The following is a 23,279-nucleotide window of genomic DNA, read 5'->3' on the forward strand; positions in this document are numbered from 1 at the left end:
CAATCAGCGCTTCCTTGGCAAGCACTGCGCGCGCGCCGCTTGCCAGTTCCGCGACGCTAGAAGACCCTCTAGCAAGAGAATCACCTTTGCGCTTGCTCAGTTCAGCAGCTTGCTTTGGGCTGCTCAACCAGAGGGCGGGTTCCAAAGTAAAGGAAATGGTCGCTGCGCCTGCATCGCTTCTTCTGGGTTTTAGGCTGGCTGCGCAGGCGCACAGTTACCATTTTGACCGTAAACATCCTGCCGATTTGAACCGAGAATTTGGGCGGCAGGAAGAGCCGCGGCGTAACGGCAGCCATCTTGTTTGTTTGAGTGAATCGGGAAGGAGGCGGCGGCCCTGGCGGCGGCGGGAGCTGCTCCGAAGCTACAGCTCACAAGGGCTCCCCCCTTTCCCCGCCCCCTCCCCCGACCCTTTTCCCCTCCCCAGGCCACCCAGCCCGCCCAACTCCCGGCGGAGAACAAGGTAAGATAGTTGGCCGACCCCTTCTTTTCCTCCGGCTCTCTTCCCCCCACCCGTTCCCCGCCGTCTTGCCGTCGGGGAGCCGGACTCCGGGGTGGGGGGGGGCGGGAGGGCGAGGGAGACGTCGGCACTGCCTGCGCCCCGGGTCGGGGCAGTGCTGCCACCCTCCGAGCTCCCGAACCGCAGCGCCGCTCGCCCAGGCCCCTTACCCAGGTGCCTGCCCTCGGCCGGGACCCGCGTAGCCTGGGCCCGCATCATCGTCTATTGGGTAACAAATGGTTCAGGTCTATTCCAAGGCCAAAGAAGCAGTTACTCGGTCGTTCTCTCGGGGAGACGCGGCTCCCCGAGGAGGCAGAAGAAACCCCGGGCCGCGGAGGGCGAGGATGAGGTTTGAACGAGCCCGCTCTGGGCACCGTGCCGCCTACTCTTCGGGTGAAAATGGCTGTGTGGGAAGACGCGGGATTCGGGGCGGGAGACGGCGGCGGGCTGGCCGCCCGCGACGCCAGCTCCGAGGGGCCGCAGCCGTCCGCCGAGCGTGGGTGCGGGGGTAGGAGACACGCGGGCCCTGCCATCGCGGCCACGGTGGGGCCGGAGGACGGGGCGGGCCCCTCGCCAGGGACCGGTGTTTCTCTCCCTTCCCTTTTTTTTTTTTTTTTTTTTTTTAAAGGAAGATGGTTACGCTGGAGATATCAAATATTGGCTAGATCCATAGAAAACGAGACCAAGGGAAGTTGCCTCTGATTCTTAGGAAATTAGCATAATTGGTTTTCCTCCCTGGCTTTCCTAGCGATTGAGGATATTGAGTGTTGTATTGGGGGGGGGAGGGGGCGTTTCTGACAAATGCCTGGTGTCTCTTTCCTCGCTGAGAAAGGCTTTGAGAATGATCTACTGTGATAGTGTGGGGTGACACTGTCGAGCTGTGCTGCTGCCAGACTTAGCGGCCTTTGAAATTTGAAAGAGGGGAACGCTGGAGGGTTTGGCCACCTTACGATTTGTTAGGCTTTCAGTGTTCAAAAGCGCGCTTGAGTTTTTAAGGGTTTCTGGTAAAGGCTACTGTTCATCGGCTTCCCTTTGCAAACGAAAGTTAACATCTGCTCTCCGTATATTGTTTAGGATGATCATTGAATTCCAGAAACAAATTCCCATTTTCTTCCAACGAATGTAAATGCCAGGGAGCTGTGTGGTTGTGCGGAATGTTGAAGACAGGCTGGAGAAGCTTTCCTAAATTGTAGAGTCATTAAATTTCTTTGTTTCATGTTGGAAGCAACTAATCAATTACTTCTAAAAGGGCATTGATGAGGACGTATGCCATACCCAATGATTAAATTATTACCAGTTTGCAGATGAGGTGACAGCAGTGCATAACTCAGTGGACATAGTGGCTTTTTATATACAAGTCAGAATTACATTGATAGAGCATAGCTTTTACCTTTTTTGTGTTTATAGAGGCAACACATTAGTACAATCTAGGATTAACTTTTCTTAAGGATGAGAATTTCTTTCCTGGTGAGTTCCTATTTATTGGAACATAAAGATTCTGAGAAGTTTTATCTTTTATAGTTTGGTACAGATGGGAAATTTCTAATATCAGAAATGAAGATTTTGTGTTTTTTGTTTATATGCTGTGATGTCAGAATTCAGAATTGTTAGGCATGATCATGATAGCTGGTATGTGCTCTGTGGGAGATTTTTTTTTCCAAAGTAACTATTTGTGTCTATAGTGGCATTGTGTTGGGTATGATGTTCTGTTTAATTCTCATAATACTGTTCGGGAAACATCCCCGTTTTATAGATGAGAAGGCTAAGACTCAGATGTTAATTCACTTTTAACCCTTACAAAACAACTGTAGAGGGAGCTGAGTTTGAACCTAGGACTGTCTGATTGTAAAACTCTCCTTCAAAGAACATTAGTATCAAAAGGGGGGGAGCTCTAGGGTGCAGGGTTGGAAATACCTTCCGTCCCTGAGACACTCCCCAAGCACCCCCAAAGAGATGGTTCCATTCTTATCTGAGTTCGATGTTGATGTTTTCTAAGGTTAATAATCACTGAATTTCCACCTTCCAGTTTTTTATAGTTAGGAAAAGTGAACTACACAGATTAAGCAACTTAACATTCTAGTTACTGGCAAAGCACTCCCAAAATAATTGTTTTTATTTTGAATAGATGACGTTTGTGTATGCCATAAGTTAAAAAAAAAAGAAGAAGAAGAAAAGAAAAAAAGTCCAACAGTACAGAAGGGTAGTCCTCACGTTCTCACTGGACCCAGGTTCCAAAGGTGACCGGTGTCATCAGTTTTATTTGCACTCCATAGATATTTTTTTGCTCATGCAAGTGCATGTTTGTATACATGTATAGAGAGAGCTCTCTTTTATCATTGTTTAAGAGTGCATGGGAATTCTATTGTATGATTGTATTAATTTGCTAAAAGTCACTTATTAAGGGCTAGGTAGGTTATTTCTAATACTTTGCTATTAAAAGTCATGCTGGCAAGGCAACATAGTGTTTAGTTAGACTTGTGGGCTCTGAAGTTCAAGTTACACTTGCATTAAATACTGGTGAGCTTTGCCACATTCCTTATCCTCTCCTTTTCTCTTTTTCCTGGTCTGTAAAATGGGCCAGTATTTATCTTCTAAGACTATCACAAAGAGGATGGACACATAAAATACTTAGAGCTTAGTAAGTTTTTTTTTAATTGTTATTATTATACATCCTCAAGTATATTTTTGGTTTATTACTGGAAGTGCAGTTTCTTGCTGGAAAGTATGAGATGTTGCCACATTGCCCTTCAAAGAGGTCATACCAATTTATGCAACCAGTATCCTGCCCTGCTTTTTAACAGATGAGTGAAATATTATAATGATTTAACATCATTGTAGAAACATGAACTGTAATTCGACTTTGGTTTTTTAGAAACATCTTAAAGAAATTGTCATTTTTGCGTTCCTGAATATGTTCTAAATTATCAGTATGTCATCTCACATCAGATTTAAATTACTTTTTAGGATCAATTTTTTAAAGTTGTTTGCTGCTTTAGAAAAAAATTGAGCAATCATGAAATTAAGCTATGCTTTTTGACCAAATGCAGACTTTCTGCTAAGATTTTTTGTAAAGAGTTAGCAAAATTTAGAATCTTTAAAACTTTCAACCAATCTTCTTTAAAGATTGGTTAAAGATTTGGTATTACTAAGGGAAAAAAAATGGTTTAAAAGGCAACAATGATTACACTTTATTCTTATTTAGGTACAAGCCAATAGTTGATCCACTGCTGTACATCAGGCTTCCTTTAGTTATTAAGGTGATTTCCTCTTGCTAATTGTTTCCCAGATTAATTTTAGCACCACTCTGCTTTAGTTACTCCCCATCCAATGCCAAGAAAGCGTCCGTTTAGGAATCTCTGCCTGGGCATAGCTGGGATATTTTAGGCATGGTACTCTTGACTAGCAGCTGAAGTGCTGGCCATGAACTGCTGACACCTGTTGAGACGTGCCAGTTTCAATTTCTAAAATTTCCAGAATTTTTTACATGTATCAATTATGAGATCACTTGGTGTATTTCATTTCCTTATTCATTAAGCACTTATTTAGTAGTTGACACGCAGCAGGGAGTATTCTAGGAGCTAAATAGTAAGAGTTTTTTTTTACTTATTTTGGAACATGACTGTCTTCTATAGTGATACTTGGAGCTTATTGTGTATGACAGTGATTGTATTTCTGAGAACACACAGCTATATTGGATTTCTACAAAATCCTGTAGATTATATTTATAATGCTGTAGAGGCAGCTTAATTTTTATGCTAACAAACTTTAAGGCTTGAAGTAGAAGCACTGCAACACAGGAGTCTCGCTTTGATTATGGGAAGCAAATTTTGATCTGCTAAGTGGAATAGAAGGTGCACTTGAGGTGTTGTTATTTAATGCTTTTACCTTAGAGCATTTGATCCGAATTCTTCCTAGTTTAGTATTCCTTAGTTCTTTTCTTAACTCCACATTTGAGAGAAAAAGTTCACATCATTAGGCAGTTGATGAAGCCTATTTTATTTTTTTCTTTAGAGAAAATTTTCCTAGTGTGAATTAATGATCCCCTGGAAGCATCTGGTTCAGAGATTGAAAATTCCATTAAGTGATGGAAACTGGAGATGAGGCAAACCTGACTGAATTACTCTTGCACCCTCCCAAACATTTTTGACAGGCATAAAATCTCTTGCCTGAGATACAGCAACTAATATGTATGTATTTTCTGTACCTAATTGGAAAGAATGAGCATAGTTTTTAATTGAAAGTACAATAAGCAAACTTCTTGTTTAAAATTTACAGTCCCTTTGTAAAACCATGAAAATTCGAGTTAACTTACTCTGGATCTTTTTTCTTAAGTTAATTCAAAAGAAATTTTGCATTCCCAATAGCCCTGTGTGAGAAATGCAGCGTGTCTGTATCCCCACCAGCATTTGCTTCCTGTTGCCATTATTTTTTAGTTTAGCTCCTATAAGAGGTGTGCAGTGATATCTTATTGGGTCTTAATTTGCATTTTCCTAATGACTAGTGATGCTGAGCATCTTTCTTGTTTTTAATTTGCCATTGGTATATTCTCTTCCTTGAAATGTCCTTTTTTTTTTTTTTTTTGCCCATTTCTAGTTGGATTTTTTTTTTTTTAACTCTTTAGTTTTGAGAGTTCTTTATATATTCTGGATCCAGGTCCTTTTCAGATATGTGCTTTGCAAATATTTTTTCCCATCTTCTGTCTTGTCTTTGCATCCTCAATGGGTTCCTTCATGTTAGGTTCTTTTCCTTTATAGGACATGTTTTTGGTACAATGTCTAAAAATTCTTACCAAGCTTTTCAAAGGTATTCCCTTGTGGTTTTCTCCTTAAAATGTTATAGGTTTACATTTAAGTCTGTGATTTATTTTGACTTAATTTTTATATAATGTGTGAGGTTTGGGTTGAGGTCTGTTTTTTTTGTTTGTTTGTTTTTTTGCCTATGGGTGATGTCTAATCGCTCAAGCGCCATTTGTCAAAGACTAAGAGACTACCTTCCTCCTTTGAATTGCTTCTGCATCTTTGTGAAAAATCAGTTGGACTTAATTGTGTGGATCTATTTCTGGGTTCTCTGCTCTGTTCCATTGATCTGTGTGTCTTTCTCTTCACACAGTATTGACTGTTGTAGCTACATAGTAAGTCTTAAAATTGGGTAGACTGATTCTTCCCACTTTATTTTTCTTTTTCAAAATACTTTTAGCTCTTCTAGGTCTTTTGCCTTCCCTTATGAGTTTTAGAAAAATCTTGTCAGCTATTAAAAAACCTCATTAGAGTTTTGATAGGAGCAGTGTTAAGGTTTCTTTAAAAGCAAAAGGAACACTTATCATGCTGTCCAATAACACTGCAGAACATTTGCTTGGAAAAATGAAAAATTAACATTCACCAAAAGTCTGTATACACTGATATTTACAGCAGCTTTATTTGAAATAGCGAAAAACTGGAAATAACCCAATGTCCTTCAGTAGGTAAATGGCTAAGCAAATTGTGGTACTATAACCACCCCCATGGAATGCTACTCAGCAATGAAAGGGAACATACTGTTAAGACATGCAACAAACACCTGGATGAATTTGTAGCATGATACTGAATCCAAGAAGCTGTTCCAAAAAGTCACATACTGTATGATTCCATTTATATAACATTCTTAAAATGATAAAATTTGAATAAAGAACAGAGCGGTGGTTGCCAGGACTTAGGAATGGTAGGGAGCAAGGGATAGGTGTGACATAAGTTTTAAAATTTTAATTAGTTTTCATGTGTTTTGGGTGTGCTTGAGTTTCTTTCTGTAAAAGCATGACTTACCTTTTTTTAGTGTTACGGACATTTTAGAAAAAATTCCTTTGGCAAAATAGATTTTGTAAAGTTTTCTGTGGAAAGGGGAAAATACATGATATAAGGGAAATTATCTTTTTACACAGTTCACATGCTCTCCAAGCTGGAGTTTTTCAGGCTGCCTTTTTTTTTCTTAGGTATTAATACATTAGCTTACTAGAAGGAACATTAAAGAATAACATACTTGTGTTTCTACTAAGACTATTTCAGTCATGAGATAAATTGTATAGTGTATCATTGTCCTGAATTTAGTAATCAAGTGCTTTTCAGATTCCTGAGTTGAGAAAATTATACAATGCTTCATCTTTTTAAGGCTCAGCTTTTCTAAACTACTTACCTGTAAAATGGGGCCAACCCACTTACTTATCTGCTTGGTGAAATATGAAATGCTTGTTATGAGGTAGCAATTATTATATAATGCATTTGGCTAAGAGTCTCAGTTTTTAATGGGGTTCTAAACATGGAAATTTCCTCATTGATTAATATCTGTGCCTGAGTGTTTTTCTTCTTGGACATTCTTGTCATGAAGAATATATTTTCTGGCTTTTGGCCAGAAGCAGACTTATTTTTACAGTTAGTAATCAGGATAGGAATGGAATTAACACTTGATGGAACTTCAAAAAGAATAAGAGTTTTCTGACGACAGTTTTTACTTAAAGGAAAAAAAACAAACTAACACTTTTATTTTACGGTGACAGTAGGGCATGGAAGTGACTTGACTTGTCCCCTTTCCTTTCAGCTTAGTGTTTGGGGGGATCGTTTCTTATGCTCTCAAAATTAAACAATAGATTGTTTTTTATATGCATACTACACTTCACTCAAGCCTTTCATAGTTTTCATATTTAGAAGAATAAGAGACTTTTATTCTCAGATTTCTTGTATGTCTTGATAAATAATTCAGTTCTCATGTGTTGTTTGCATTAACTTTTTGTCCTCTTCAGGTTTCCTCCTGTTTCATAGTCAACCAGAACAATGTTCTACGCACATTTTGTCCTCAGTAAAAGAGGGCCTCTGGCCAAAATTTGGCTAGCGGCCCACTGGGATAAGAAGCTAACCAAAGCCCATGTGTTTGAGTGTAATTTAGAGAGCAGTGTGGAGAGTATCATCTCACCGAAGGTATGTTTGATGTTGATATTTTTATTCACTTTGTTGATTGTTCATTGATGTGTGAAATAGAATTCTATAAAAACAGCTTCTTAGATAGGCACCGATGTATATTGGAGGTAAAGAAAATCCATAGATTAGCCAGAGTTTCAATTTGATACTCTCTTCTCTTTAAAAATTCTGTTGAGTACACAGATATCTTCATTTGCCTCTTTTAATGGCAGATAAACGTGGTCGGGCAGTACCCAAATATTTTATATTTAACTTTGTAGATGTTTTTATATTAAATATGTGTATAGGTATTCCTGATTGAGGAATTTACAAACTTTTCAAAATAAGGACCCAGTAATTAGAAAATGTTGCAGGGGCCAGATCTAACTATTGAGACTTTATCCATGTAGCAAATAGTATCCGGAACACTTGCTCCACCTCAGCTTCTCAGGCCTACTTGCCGTTTCTTGAAGATACCAGAACTTTTTCCCATCGTAGAACTTTTGTACTTGGCCATGTGCTTTCCCTAAATATTTAATTACTGTGTTCCCCTAGAATGGAAGCCTCATGAATGTCCTTACCTTATCTGCCTTGCTTACTACTCTGTTTCTAGAGGAGATTTTATTGATATCCTCTGAAACTTCTGAAGCAGTGGTTTCCACCCTTGGATTTCACAAATAGTATGACTTAATATGTGTTTTTTTGTGTTGCCAAGGAAAGACCATTCAAACAAACAGACACAAGTATAGCTACTAACATCATGAGCATTTCATTGAGGAACAGACAGGTTGACTTTAAAAATGTATGAAGGGCTAATCTCAAAATAAAGGTGTAGTCCTTGAATATAATTGTTATATATTCACACACACACATACATATCACATCTGTGTTTTAAAGGTCCTTTCCTGGGCTTTGTATTTATGCGTATGCATACTCACATACATGTACCAATTTTCCTATTTTGAAAGCATTCCAGCTTGCAGCTCCCTGGATCAGCATCGGGATCTACTCTAGAATTAACAGTTTGGACAGTGCTGGTGTAGCGTGTTAAATAAGAGTAGTTCTTTACTGCTGAAAGAGCGAGGGGTTCCAGCAATAAAGCTGGGACGTAGCAGAGACTTGTTCAGAAAAGTTATCTGGGCAAACAAATGTTTTACAGGAGAGAAGTGAAAGTTTGTATTTGGAATTAGAGTAAATTATAAAATTTCTATCTGTATATGGAAACTCAACTGGTTTTAGAGTTATAGTGTAGAATTATTGGTGTTAAAGATGTTTCTATTATGTTATTTCTAAGACACTACTAATTAGAAAACTTTACAAACAGGGGAGAATAAGTGACCTGTAGTTCTCCCACCTAGAGAAACCTTAAGTATTTTGGTATGTCTTCTAGACTTTTATGGGTGCATGTGATATACATGTAATTTTTCTCCTTTTTTATGCATGTATAAAAAAACTGCACTGTAAGTTTTGTAACAGGACTGCATTCAGGAAAAGCTCTGTTCGTAACTCTGCCATCATTTTTAATGGTTGCATTGTACATTGTCATAGTCTCTTACCCACAGAACTTAAATACACAAAAAAACCCAGAAACACAACTTGACCAAAATTGAAGTGAGGTCATTTGTGTTTTCATAAATTCACTGTAGAAATACTAACGTGTATGGTCATGGGGAGCTGCTGCAGACACTCTTGGGAATGTCTTAATAAACGGCATGTGCACTGCATTACCTTTATAATATTCAAAAAGCTCTGAATTCCAAAACACATTTGGCCCCTAGGACTTCATATAAAGGATTATGGACCTGAAATTTATCATTTTGATTGTGTATGATTTATTTTACCAGCTGCTTTTGGGAGGGAGGGAAATAATCCATATTATTTCAAAATTTTTTGAATTTAATTCCTCTGGTCTGTATAATGCAACTATTAAAAATTACGGTAAAAAAAAAAAATTATGGTAGGGCTTGCCTGGTGGCGCAGTGGTTGAGAATCCGCCTGCCGATGCAAGGGACACGGGTTCGTGCCCCGGTCCGGGAAGACCCCACATGCCGCGGAGCAGCTGGGCCCGTGAGCCATGGCCGCTGAGCCTGCGCGTCCGGAGCCTGTGCTCCGCAACGGGAGAGGCCACAACAGTGAGAGGCCTGCTTACCACAAAAAAAAAAAAAAAATTATGATAATGCTATGAACATAGCTTCTCCTGGATGCAGGCTCATTACAAAACAATATAATAGAGTTTTTTGTGTACATATGCACACAAAAAGAAAAATTGTGTTTATGCATATATAAAAGCCTAGAAAGCATATTAAAATATTACTAAAGGTTTCTCTAGGTGGTAGGATTACAAGTTTTTGTTTTCCTCTTTTTAAAAAACAGCCATTTAGTAACTGTTACTTGTAAAATCTTTTGTTCTGTGTCTTTCCTTAATGTTGATGTTTAGGAATATAATTATTGGAGCAGGTGATATACTTATTTTAAGATTCCTGATGTGCATTAACGATTCGATCTGTGGGGAAATTGCACCATTGTGCACTGCTTGTCGATTTGTTTGAGGTGTTATTTTCTTTTTATAGGTGTGCTTACTGAGTTAGGTGAATGGAGAAAGGAGAAATTGAACTCTTTTCTTGAAATTGATATGTGTGGCTAATCTTTAACATCCATAGGCAAGTATTGAGGGTGATTTGGCTTAAAAGGATAACAAACTTTTTCATAATATGTGCAGAGTACTTTGTACCCCGTTAGGGGCACTACAACTTTAAAAACCATTTCTAAGTGTGTTTTTATTTGATTGATTGATTTTGTTTTATTGTGATAGAATATATCACAATAGATATCTCCACAGGGTGAACTGACCTGAAAATTTCTAATGTCTTCTCTTGTTGTGCAGTTCTTGTGGTGAAATGTTGGTTTAGTCGTTTAGAACAAGTGTCAGACAAATTGCTCCTTGCAGCTGCATGCGTTATCTCTCCCCCCTTCCCCTCTCCGTCTCTGGTTGGAACACCCCCTCTTAATCCCTGCAGAGTTTTCCTTGGATGTATAGCCTGTGTTCTTGATTATACCTCCACTCTTTTTTTTTTTTTTTTTTTTTCGTGTGGTATGCGGGCCTCCCTCTGTTGTGGCCTCTCCCGTTGTGGAGCACAGGCTCCGGACGCGCAGGCTCAGCAGCCATGGCTCACGGGCCCAGCCGCTCCGCGGCATGTGGGATCCTCCCAGACAGGGGCGCGAACCCGGTTCCCCTGCATCGGCAGGCGGACGCGCAACCACTGCGCCACCAGGGAAGCCCTACCTCCACTCTTAACATGAGCTAGCTCAACAGCAAAAATGCCACACCTCATTTTACCTATTCCTGGACTAAACTCTGAACCAAACTAATCCAGAAAGAAAGACTTTGCCCAAACACCACCTTTTTATTTAATGAGGTGACTACTTTATTATCTGCATTTTTAAGGAATTTAGAGGTAACGTTGATTTATAACATTATTATATAGGTTTTATATTTCTACTTCTGTATACCCCACAGTGTGCTCACCACCAAAAATTTAGTTTCCATCCATTACCATACAGTTGATCCCCTTTAGCCATTTTGCCTTTCTCCCATCCCCTTCTCCTAAGGTAACCACTACTCTCGTCTCTGTATCTCCATGTTTTTGTTTAAACACCACCTTTTAAAAGTTGCTAATTCTGGACAAGATAATGGCATGCCAAGATTGGGGGTTTTTTCCCTCCTTTTTTCTTAGGTGAAGGTGCAGTCAGTAGTAATTTTAAATTTCCTAAGACTACTCCATAAAGGGAGATTCTCATTTTCCATTAGGAGCAGTATTTTAATTGGGTATTATTTTTCATATCAGGGATTTATCATCAGATAAGTCCTAGATTTAGTTATAAATTTATTACAGTTTTAGATACTTAAGAATTTATAACACTAAACTTCATAATTTATGCTGTTATGTTACCATAAATATAGAACCTGAGAGTTATTGTAAATAGGAGTCTGGACTGCTGTAGAGAGTACCCATATTAAATAAAACAACACATTGTATTTGTAAGTTATAAGTAGCATAGTGTACTAAGCATAATTTAAACTATAGGCAAATATTTAACAGCTTGCTTTGCTACTTAAAAATTTGATGTTTTTATGGTATGATCTGGAAAACAATCTGGTAAAGTTGAGCTCATGTTTTCTTGTTCTTTAAAAAAAAAAAATTCTTATTATAACCAGAGGAATTTTGAATCATTCTATTTAGATTGGGTATTTACTTCTCTCATTCTTTTCCCAACTACTCTGTCTCATCCCACATACTGGATCCCCCATAAGCCCTGATCAAGATCTACCTTGATAAAATACAGGCTGAGGAATGTTGTCAAGAAAGATGGATGCCATTATCCTTTATCAGTTAGTATGCTTTCCAGTCAGGTAATAAAAACTCAGTGAAAAGTGGCTTAAACAATAAGGAAATTAACAGTCTTATTTAACTAGAAGTTTAGAAATAAGAAGATCTAGAATTGGCTCAGCAGTTCAAAGATGTCATCCAAGGACTCACCTTTCTTAGTTTATTGGCTTCTTGTCCTCATGCATACGGCCTCGCAGTTATGGGGGTACTGCAGGCAGCTACAAACCCCACCTACTCACAGTGCAGGAAGGGGAGAAGGAAGAGAGGGGTGTTGGTTGTTTTGTTTTGTTTTAATTGGGAAAATCTTTCTCAGAAATTCTCCGACCTACTTGACACTTCTCATTGGCTGAACTGGGTTACATGCCCACTCAAAAACAGGCACCAGCAGAGAAGAATGAGACAGTCATCCTTCAAGACTGGGGGCATTCCCTTCCCAAATAAAATCAGAGTTCAGTTAGCCAGCAAGGAGCAATGACTCTAGATTGGCAACCAAAAGCGCCACATACTTCTTAATGTGCTAATGACAGCAATTCGTGGATTGCCTTAATACTTGCTTCATAGCTACCTTCACATCTGTATTAATTCATGAATTTCTGCCAGTCTATTCTTTGGGTATACTCAGGAAATTTACAGGTAAAGGCAGTGAGAAATAAAATATACATGATTGTGAGGTCACTTCAAATAATTGGTTAAAAGTATGGAGAGATATAAATTGCCTATGAATTGCACAACATACAAGCTTTGAAGTAGTCTCTAAATCCAGAAAATTAACTTTATAAATTAGAGTAATTTTAATTCACAGGTGAAGATGGCACTCCGAACGTCAGGACATCTCTTACTGGGAGTAGTTCGAATCTATCACAGAAAAGCCAAATATCTCCTGGCAGATTGTAATGAAGCATTCATTAAGATAAAGATGGCTTTTCGGCCAGGTATTGTTGACTTTTTTGTTTTTAACTTTGGAGTTAATCCTGTTTAGTTTAAAAACTGCTAAGCACATATGCTAGTTGAGCATAGTTTGTTTTGTTTTAATTGCAGCACAAGGAACCCTTTAAAAACGGGGCAGAGCTTAGAGAGGTAGTGTTTCAAGGGAGAAAACGATTTTATTTTTGTTCTACATGTGGAATTATGACAGTTACACCTTTCTTGTTATTCCTTTGGAGCTGCCTTTTTCTTTTAACCCCTTTTTCAGCAATCATCAGAGGTTGAAGTGTGGAAAACTAATTGTTCTATGATTTTTAAAAATAAAGCTCAGGAAAGAAAATCTTAGAATTTTAATTTTTTCTTGAATAAATTTAGTGTAGTCTTAAAATCAAATTCACTTTTAGCTTAAGTTGTTGAGACTTTATTAAATGTTCTCTGTAGTTCTTCGTTGTTGTTTTGTTTTAGGTAATGGTTGATTCTGAAATTGGACTCTAGCAACCAAACTTGCATCTGCATAGATAATTACTATTGTATAATTTTTTAAAGCATTGACGAAATTTTATTCTGATTAAAATAATCTCAGTGTGTAGGAGAGATGCCTTATACCGTAATTTCTACTGTTGTTGTATTCTTATACTTCCATTTATTTTAATATATAAATAGTGAAATCTTTGAGATCTAAGATTTGGTTAAAAGTAAAATATTTAGGCGGGGGCCATGCCACTTTAGGCGGAGGCCGATGATTTCTTATATGAGGCTACTAAGTGTATTTTGCTTAAATAACATGTTTTGTTTCATCTTTTAAAGCAATGCATTTTTATTATAGACCACTTGAAAAATATAGGGGAAAATGTAAAGAAAATTGAAATAATTTAATCCCACTTTCCTAAAATAACCAGTTCCTCTTAACATTTGGGGTATTCTTTTGCAGTCATTCCTTTTCCTCATAAATTTCATGCTTATTTAGAAAACTGTTATTAATATTTATTTGTTGATATGTCCTTTTAAAGGCTTCTCAGTTTAATGCATAATTAGTGCTTTGATCTCTTGTAACACAAGTAGTGTGGCTAATGATTATTAAAAAAACAAAAGTACTTGAGCTTCAGTGATACTTTGCAAATATTATCAACCCTTCTGGAATATAACCTTAGGAAATTATACTGACTTTTTTTAACATCTTTATTGGAGTATAATTGCTTTACAATGGTGTGTTAGTTTCTGCTTTATAACAAAGTGAATTAGTTATACAATATGTCCCCATATCTCTTCCCTTTTGTGTCTCCCTCCCTCCCTATACTGACTTTTTACCTTCCTTGACCCCTTGATAATCTTTGGTGTAGCCAGGTCTTCAAGCTTACCGTTTCTTTTCCAGGTGTTGTTGACCTGCCTGAGGAGAATCGAGAAGCTGCTTACAATGCTATTACTTTACCTGAAGAATTTCATGATTTTGATCAGCCACTGCCTGACTTAGAGTATGTCTCTCTCTCTCTCTGTCTCTTCTTCTTCTTCTTTTTTATTTATTAATTTTTTTGACTTAGTGTACAAAAAAACATTATTGGCTTACAAATGCATGGTTTTCTTGGGGTGTTTTGACATTGCGTTAACATGTAGCTAGAATGCATGTACTTTCATTTAGGGTAGTATATGAAACACATAACCGAGAAGTGTTTCTTCTATAAGATCACGTAGAAGATGCCAGCTTTAACACAGCTAAGAGAATTCTGATTGCTTAGGCAGTTGTGTAAACTGAACAGCAGTCTAGCTGTTTGCTTTACATAATGATATCAGTAAACTTGAACTGTTGCTTCATGATTTTTTTCAGAGGTATATACTAAAGTCATCTACCAGTTTATCATCTTGGCCAAGCTATACTCAGCCACAATTTTTGTTCTTTTCTTTTTTTTTAATAAACATATGAGATAACTTTCTATAAAGAGCAAGAAAGGGTCATTGTCACACAACATTTAAGAAGAGAAAGTTGTACAGAGATGGCCATTACAGCAGAATACTGTGGTATGTTGTTTCCCTCTTCTCAAGTCTTCAGAATTCAGCTGTGATTACCATGACAGGGAATGTGACTGTCACTTTCCAAGTGATTGAGTAGCACAGTTATCCGAGAAACCCTCTACACCAATCCCCATTTATTTTTTGACAAATTTGTCTGCTTTTTAAAAAAATGATCTTTGACTTTTAATTACAGGAGTAAATTTATGATTTATTTTGAATTTATTGTGTTAATTAGTGCTAGGCACTATTTGGCTGCTTTACTTTTTCCTCCCTTTCTTTATACTTCTATTTTATTTTTTAAAAAATTTTATGGTGGAATCTTTTAACATAGCTAAACAGTAGATTAGTAAATATTATGAACCCCAGGTACTGATCATCCAGCTTCTTTCATTATCAATATATTGCCAGTTTTATTTCATGTGTACAATTGACCCTTAACACAGGTTTCACCTGGGAGGGTCTACTTATGTGCAGATTTTTTTTCACTAAATACATGGTACAGTACTACACAATCTGAGGTTGGTTAAATTAGTGGGTGCAGAACCACAGTTACAGAGGGCTGACAGTAAAGTTATATGTGGATTTTTGACTTCATGGGGAGGGGTGGGTAGGTGCCCCTAAATCGCACGTTGCTCAAGGTTTCAGCTGTGTTTCCCCAATTGACCTTCTAACTACAGATTATTTTAAAGCAAATAACAAATATTTTACTTCATCTGTAAATACCTCGGAATGTATCTCTTTAGAGGCAAGGAATTTTTAAAACAAAGCCATAACAATGTCACAGTTTTTTAAGAATTACAATAATTCCTTAATATAATATACAATCAGCAGTCAAATGTCCCCAGTTGACGCATAGGCTCCCCCCGCCCTGCTTTGTTTCAGCTACGGTGTATACAGAGTTTCCAGACTGCATTTGGTTGATATGTCTCATAATTCTCTCTTAAGAACCTGTAACAGAGCTACATGTTTTTTGTATGTTTGTCCTTGCCATTTATTTGCTGAACAAACCTGGTGATTTGTTTGGAAGTATTTACATTCTGAATTTGGTCGATGGTATTCCGCATTTGTACTAAACAGTCTCAGAAAAGCCAGTTAACTTCGGTGTTCACATAGCCATAGCCTGTAAGTTGCAGGGCCCTGATGAAAACCCACGCCTATCTAGCCCATGCATCTCTAAGTTTTTGCTCTGTATACCATGCTGCCTTATGTAGTGATTTCAGCATATTATATTTTGCTCGCTGGTCATTAACAGTTTTAAAATTTAAATACAAATTAACTTCCACATCATTTAGATTCTTGGATTGTATTTATTTAATATTAAATATTTAGGTTCCATAGGTTGTATGTATGTTTTTTTTTCTTGCTTATATAAAGAATTGAGATGTGTTTTCCCTTATAAATACATTACAATGAGACTTGAGACTACAATGTATTTGAAATTCTTTTAAAGTGACATCGATGTGGCCCAGCAGTTCAGCCTGAACCAGAGTAGAGTGGAAGAGATAACCATGAGAGAAGAAGTTGGAAACATCAGTATTCTACAAGAAAATGATTTTGGTAATAGAGAAGCAAATCATTAGCCACTAGCTATAATGTTAAAATTATGTTACTTAATATATTTAGGGTAACCTAAATTTGGATCTTATATTTGAATTTTCTCATTATGCCCCAGAATCAGTTTATGGAATATAATAGATGCTAAAGATTTAAAGTTTAAACTAGATGTTTTAATATTCAAAGATAAATAAGACTTCAGTAAGCAAATGTGATGTTATAATTAAAATAAATCATTAGCCATTTTCTTTTGATTCGGTGATGTTTCTAACTTTTTTCAACTAATGACCAACTAAAATTTGTTTAGGTGACTTTGGAATGGATGATCGTGAAATAATGAGAGAAGGTAGTGCTTTCGAGGATGATGACATGTTAGTGAGCACTGGTGCTTCTAACCTCCTATTAGAGCCTGAACAGAGCACCAGCAATCTGAATGAGAAAATTAACCATTTAGAATATGAAGACCAATATAAGGATGACAATTTTGGAGAAGGAAATGATGGTGGTATATTAGGTAAGTCACAAGGTGATTCTTTTAACATAATTTCTTTATTTAGTTGTGGGGTTTTAGAGCAGTTGCTAATTCTTAGTCTTGAGCATCTCTCTAGTATATGTGTGAATTGTCACCAGTTCAGTAAAAGTTTTCTGTAAACCTGTAGCCTAAAAATGTTTTAACAATACCTAATTTGGTTTAAAAACTGCTTGTCTTGGAGTTTTAAGTTTTACTAATTCTTGGAAGTGCTCTATTTGTGTTTAAGTAAATATATGTTTTAAAATTAAGAAGAGATTTTTTTCATATGTTAAGTGTTTTATACTTTTGTATACTACCTTGAAGAGAACAGATGCATATTGAATACAGATTTAAATTTTTAAATTTAATCCATTTAACATTATTTTTCCAGGGATTGGCTATTGTTCTTTTAGTATTTCTTTTTAAAATGGTAACTAAATTACATTCCCTATTTCAGATGACAAACTTATTAGTAACAATGACGGTGGTATCTTCGACGATCCGCCTGCCCTGTCTGAGGCGGGGGTGATGTTGCCAGAGCAGCCTGCACATGATGATATGGATGAGGATGACAACGTATCAAGTAAGCATTTCGTGTTCAGTGATCCTGGGCATGATGTATGGCATCCAAAAAGATATTTACCGTAGAAGACCAAAAACTAAACGTTTCCGCTTTTAATGAACTGTAAATCTCCTTAAAAACAGTGCTTATGATGGATTCTCTTTAACCCTGTGCTCCTCCCCCTTTTTTGGGCAATAGGTCAACTGGAGAGACCTCCTTATAACTAGAAAAGTGTTTTTTCTTTGGAACCAGTGGCTTTTCTTTCAGTTACTCAAAGGGATTTTTTTCCCTCATTTGCTGGATATATATTAAATACCCAAGCCTTTTGTGACCAAATTTCTGCTTTTATAGTGGGTGGGCCTGATAGTCCTGATTCAGTGGATCCTGTCGAACCGATGCCAACTATGACTGATCAAACAACACTTGTTCCAAATGAGGAAGAAGCGTTTGCTTTGGAACCTATTGATATCACTGGTGAGCAAACAAACTTTTTGACTTAGAACTTTTTCTGGTTCTGGCTCATGTCCACTAATCTGCTGCTCATTTTAAATGTAACTAAACTTCTTTTCTCCTTTGTTAGTCATCTATTATAGAAACTTTAATTCACTTATAATTCGAATATCTCACAGAATAGCTTGACAAGTTGCTGTGAGATAAAAGTATGGAACAAGCTTTCTGCTAATAAATATCTTAGTCTTTGGGGGTTACAAAAATGCCAACGGGTCACATGTGTAACAGAAAGCATTGCAAGGCATTGTTCAGTAAAGTACAAGATTGACTAATCACTTACCTTCCAAAATTCTAGATTCTGTGTATGGTTTGGGCTACAACCTGGGAAAATCTAAAAATACTTTTATTTTTAACTGGAAATATCAAAGGTTCTAAAATCAGTATTTTTCTTACACTGCTTATTAAGAAACACAGCAAAGCATATTTAATTGAGGGTGCTGCTTCTGAGTAAAAGAGGCAGTATGTAATTTGGATGTGAAACTTTAAAATTTCTAGATGGTGTATGGGTACAATGGGGTAGAATACTTTAAGTCATTTACAGAATAATTCAAGATACTTTATTATTTCTGAGTAAAACAAGATTAACTTTTTGGGTTTCCTACGTAGAAGCTGATCACCAAAAATTCTGATCTGGGCTTCTGGTTTAAAAAGAGTACTTACTGTGTAGCTATATTTAGGAACTAAAAATATAAAAATGAACAAGTCTTTATCCTCGTGGAGCTTAAATAATAGGGGAACATGGGTAATTAAGTAAATTATATATTATATTATTGACAGGTATTACAGAGATCTATAAACAAGGTAAGAGGGACATACACTGCAGTGTTTAAAATAGGGTAATTGAGCTTAGCCGGCTGTTGCAAAAACTTGAACTTTTTAATTTCAAGGAAGGGAACTCTAGCTGGAGGATAGGGCCTGGACAGAGGCTGTCACTGTATAACATCTTTTTGAATCTTGAATTTTGAACCACATGAATATTTTATCTATAAAAACCTATGGGGTATATAACATGCATGACAATGAAATCTTGAGGAATTTAATACCATGAGCTTTTCTGTATCTTAAGAAATTGAGATAATGTTACCTCTTTGTAAGAGTTTAGTAAGGATTAGAAATGAGGATACGAAAAGTGTGTGTAGGATGGAGTTCCGGGTTCATCTGACTGGATTTGGGCTTGTTTCACTTTATCAAGCTGCTTCTGCAGCTGCCATATATGAATTGTAACTTTTCCAATAAAAATCATAGTCGTTGCAACCATTTGGAGTCCTCAATCTATGTCAGACATCATACTAAATATTTTACAATCCCCTATAAGTGGTTGGCCATATTTCAAATGAGAAAATGAAGAGGTTAGCAAAATGAAGTTAACTTTTCTTAATGGTCACTCAGTAAGTGGCAGAACCTAGGACTTGAGCCCAACTCTGAATCAAGTGTGATGTGTTTACAGTATAAAGCTACATGGGCAAAAATGAATTGGCTTTTGCCATTATTTTGCTCATTTTGTGCTAAAAGTCAATATTCATTCGTTCAGCAGATTTTTATTGAACACCTGTTGTATGCTAGCCTCTATATGGTACTTGGGAAACATCACTTAAAACAGATTCTACCCTCATGAAAGCTTAACTTCTCTTCTAGGTGTTTAGAAAAGCAGGAATATAATGAGACCAAATCTGGTAGTTGTATGTTTCATACTGGCCTCAGAAAAAATGACCTTACTTTCTTTTATCATGCCAGTCAAAGAAACAAAAGCCAAGAGGAAGAGGAAGCTAATTGTTGACAGTGTCAAAGAGTTGGATAGCAAGACAATTAGAGCCCAGCTTAGTGATTACTCTGATATTGTTACTACTTTGGATCTGGCACCACCCACCAAGAAATTGATGATGTGGAAAGAGACCGGGGGAGTGGAAAAACTTTTCTCTTTACCTGCTCAGCCTTTGTGGAATAACAGACTACTGAAGGTAATGGAGTTTGCAGAATTTTAAATTTCATATAGATTTTGATCATTTTTAAAAATAAACTTTAAGGGCTTCCCCGGTGGCGCAGTGGTTGAGAGTCTGCCTGCCGACGCAGGGGACACAGGTTCGTGCCCCGGTCCGGGAAGATCCCCCTGGTCCGGGAAGATCCCACATGCCGCGGAGCCTGCGCTCCGCAACGGGAGGGAGAGGTCACAACAGTGAGAGGCCCGTGTACCGCAAAAAAAAAAAAAACTTTAAAAACTTCTGTTTGAACCATTTTTGATCAAGTATTTTTCAGTGATATAGCATCTTCTCTTTTTTTCCCTCCGTTAAACCACAGTATACTGAACATAAACCTTATCTGAAAGATCATGATAAGTGACACCTGCATTTCTAAAAGATGTAGAATTAATCTTCACTATTCTAAAAAGCCACTGATGTTTTTAATAATAGTTCTCTCTCCTCAACTTGCTATGATACATTACCAGTTCTGTTGCCTTAGTGTGTACTGCGGTTCCAGTCTGCAATCTTTAGATGTTGCTTTCTGGCTAAAACAAGGGGGTGGTTCTACTTTTCCCACAGTACAGAAATCTGGCTTTATGAGAATTTTTTTTTCACTTACAGGCCCTTTCTGCTCACCTTAGGTTCCAGACTATTCTAAAGCAAAGTTCTGAGGCATCATAGAACCAATTGATTTTTACTATAAAGTGTTTAAAAGCAGCAAGGCTTTGGTAAAACTGCTGTATATTGGAAGCACAATCGTAGAATCATTTGGAAGAAGGTCTTTAAGTGGTTTTTTTTTTTTTTTGACTCGGTCTCATTGTTAGGAATTTTTCTGAAGGAGGTAATTCAAAATATGTGGAAAAGGTCACTTCTATAAAGATGTTCATTAGTTATTATTTACAGTTAAATTTTTTAAAAGAAAGTTAAAATATTGAATCATTCAAGTGTGGCATATATATACATGCACATATATATTTACTTCCACTCAGTGGAATATTCAATCATTAAAAATACTAGAAACAATAGTTAATGAAATAACTGTACAATATTAAGTGAAAAAGGCACTGTGCAAAGCTGTTGGGTATGATTTCAGTTAGATTAAGTGTATGAATATGAAAATAAACTGCGGGTAAATAAATTTAGAACTTTAGTGTTATCTGCAAGTTATGAGACAATGGTTAAAAATTTCATTCTCAGCTTTTCTAAAATTGCTGCAGTGAAAATAATTTTTACATAGAGGATTTCAAATTATAAAGTAGAATGAAGCAGGAATATAACAAGTAGAAATCATGCTGAATTATATATACACTGATGATTGTTAAAACATACTTATGGAAAATAGTAATGCCATTGGTAGCTTTTCAGTTCATGTGATTTATAGTAGAGATTTTATAATATTTTATTTATTTTTTTTAATAGCTGTTTACACGCTGTCTTACACCACTAGTACCAGAAGATCTTAGAAAAAGGAGGAAAGGAGGAGAGGCTGATAATTTGGATGAATTCCTCAAAGAATTCGAAAATCCGGAGGTTCCCAGAGAGGACCAGCAGCAGCGACATCAGCAGCGTGACGTTATCGGTCTGTTCCATTGGCGTAGTCCCTGATAAAATCTAAATGAGCATTTGGCTTAGAATTTACCTATATATTGCCAGAGTAGAAGAGATCAGGAACAAAGACATACTCTCAAATTTTTGGACAGGGAAATACATGCCTTATAGTCTCTGATTCCTTTGTTAGATGGGAAGTTTTCTGTTTTCAGCAAGGTCTAAGGTTTAGGACTTGGCCGAGTGATAGGATTGTCCTGCCTTGGACTGGAGGTGGGATGTGTCCTTTTAAAAACCTCTTCCCACCTTTAAATGTATGATAAATTTAGTAACCTTTGTAGAGGTGAAATTTTATTCCGCCTTCTTCATTAGGGAAAGTCTTAGCATATGAGTATTAAATGGTTCTAAAATGTTGTTGAGGACTGTATGACCGTAGTCCCCTCTTCATATGCTCGATTGCAGATGAGCCCATTTTGGAGGAGCCAAGCCGCCTCCAAGAGTCAATGGAGGCCAGCAGAACGAACCTGGATGAGTCAGCCATGCCTCCACCACCACCTCAGGGAGTTAAGCGAAAAGTGGGACAGATGGACCCAGAACCCATGATCCCTGTAAGCACAGCTCTCCAAGATGTTTGGGGTGTGGGTGTGCGGGCAGTGTTTTAAGATCCCTAGTAATAGCAAGTGTTATTTAAGGAGACCTTTTGAAGTATCTCGGTTTGGGCAGAAAATAGTTAGGAATGGGTCCAGAAAGAATGACAGCTGAGGATCAAAACAATGTGCTGTAAGTGGGAGGTGTTCTTAGGAGTTTTTGGTTTTTCTGACTCTTGGATGAGTCTTGCTTCACAGTGGCCTAAAGTGAGCATCCTTGGCTCTGAACTTGGTTCTGGTTCGTTCTTCTCAAACATTAGCCCACGATGAATCTGACAGTTCTAGATAGAGTAAGTAAAGCAGCCTGTGGAACCTGTTAAGTACGTTGCGAGTAAAATGAAACAAACTTCCTGCTAATGAATTTGTCAGCAAGATGGAACATTTTTTCCTCCGGTTTTATTGAGATAATTGACGTATTCGTTTCGGGTGTACAATATATAATGATTTGATAGATGTATATATTGTGAAATGATTACCATGATGTTTAGTTAACATCCATCACCTCACAGAATTAGATTTTTTTCTTGTCACGAGAACTTTTAAGATCTACTCTTAGCACCTTTCGAGTACATCGTATATACTTGAACCTCCTTATCCATGGATGTATACTGAGGGCTGTCTCCAGTACATTGTTTTATGTAAGAGACTTGAACATCTGTAAATTTTAGTATTCAGAGGGGATCCTGAAACCAATCCCCTGCAGATACTGAGGGACAGCTGTATTGTTAATTAATTGTAATACTAGATCCCCAGAACTGACTTTGACCAACATCTACTCATTTCCCCCACCCCCAGTAACCACCATTCTACTCTCTGCTTCTGTGAGTGTGAACTTTTTAAGATACTTAAGATTCCACATGTAAGTGATATATCTATCATACAGGATTCAGCTTTTTCTGATTTATTTCACTTAGCATAACGCACTCAAGGTCCAGCCACGTTGTCACAAAAGGCAGAATTTCCTTCTTATGGTGAATAATATTTCATTGTGTGTGTATATCATATTTTCTTTATCCATTTATGTGTTGATGGATACTTCTTAGGTTGTTTCCATAGCTAGCTTAGCTATTATAAATAATGCTGCAGTGAACATGGAAGTGCAGATATCTTTTCCAGATAGTAATTTTACTTCCTTTGGATAAACTGGCTGCACCAACAGTGCAAGAGGGTTCCCCTTTTCTCCTCATTATTGGTTATCTCTTGTTTTTTGGGTGATGCTTTATTGTGGTTTTTATTTACATGCCCCTGATTAGA

General features: G+C 37.3%; 1 protein-coding gene across 3 annotated transcripts in view; it reads left to right on the forward strand.

The window, feature by feature from the left end:
• The first annotated feature begins 223 nt into the window (after positions 1-223).
• RAD21 (RAD21 cohesin complex component) overlaps positions 224-23,279 on the forward strand; it is a 28,366-nt gene continuing 5,310 nt past the window's right edge. Inside the window, exons 1-12 of one of the 3 annotated variants that reach the window (XM_028500372.2) lie at positions 224-460; positions 2,622-2,733; positions 7,266-7,440; positions 12,610-12,739; positions 14,104-14,203; positions 16,189-16,295; positions 16,600-16,806; positions 17,261-17,386; positions 17,717-17,839; positions 19,610-19,833; positions 21,253-21,412; positions 21,841-21,986. In XM_028500372.2, coding sequence (XP_028356173.1) covers positions 7,297-7,440; positions 12,610-12,739; positions 14,104-14,203; positions 16,189-16,295; positions 16,600-16,806; positions 17,261-17,386; positions 17,717-17,839; positions 19,610-19,833; positions 21,253-21,412; positions 21,841-21,986 — 1,467 coding nt within the window. In that variant the 5' untranslated portion in view covers positions 224-460; positions 2,622-2,733; positions 7,266-7,296. Of the gene's footprint in view, positions 461-821; positions 846-2,621; positions 2,734-7,265; positions 7,441-12,609; positions 12,740-14,103; positions 14,204-16,188; positions 16,296-16,599; positions 16,807-17,260; positions 17,387-17,716; positions 17,840-19,609; positions 19,834-21,252; positions 21,413-21,840; positions 21,987-23,279 lie in introns of those variants that run through there. The other 2 variants (XM_024129397.3, XM_028500373.2) reach the window with 2 other exon arrangements.

Source organism: Physeter macrocephalus, chromosome 15 (genome assembly GCF_002837175.3).
Source record: "Physeter macrocephalus isolate SW-GA chromosome 15, ASM283717v5, whole genome shotgun sequence".
Classification (NCBI taxonomy): domain Eukaryota; kingdom Metazoa; phylum Chordata; class Mammalia; order Artiodactyla; family Physeteridae; genus Physeter; species Physeter macrocephalus.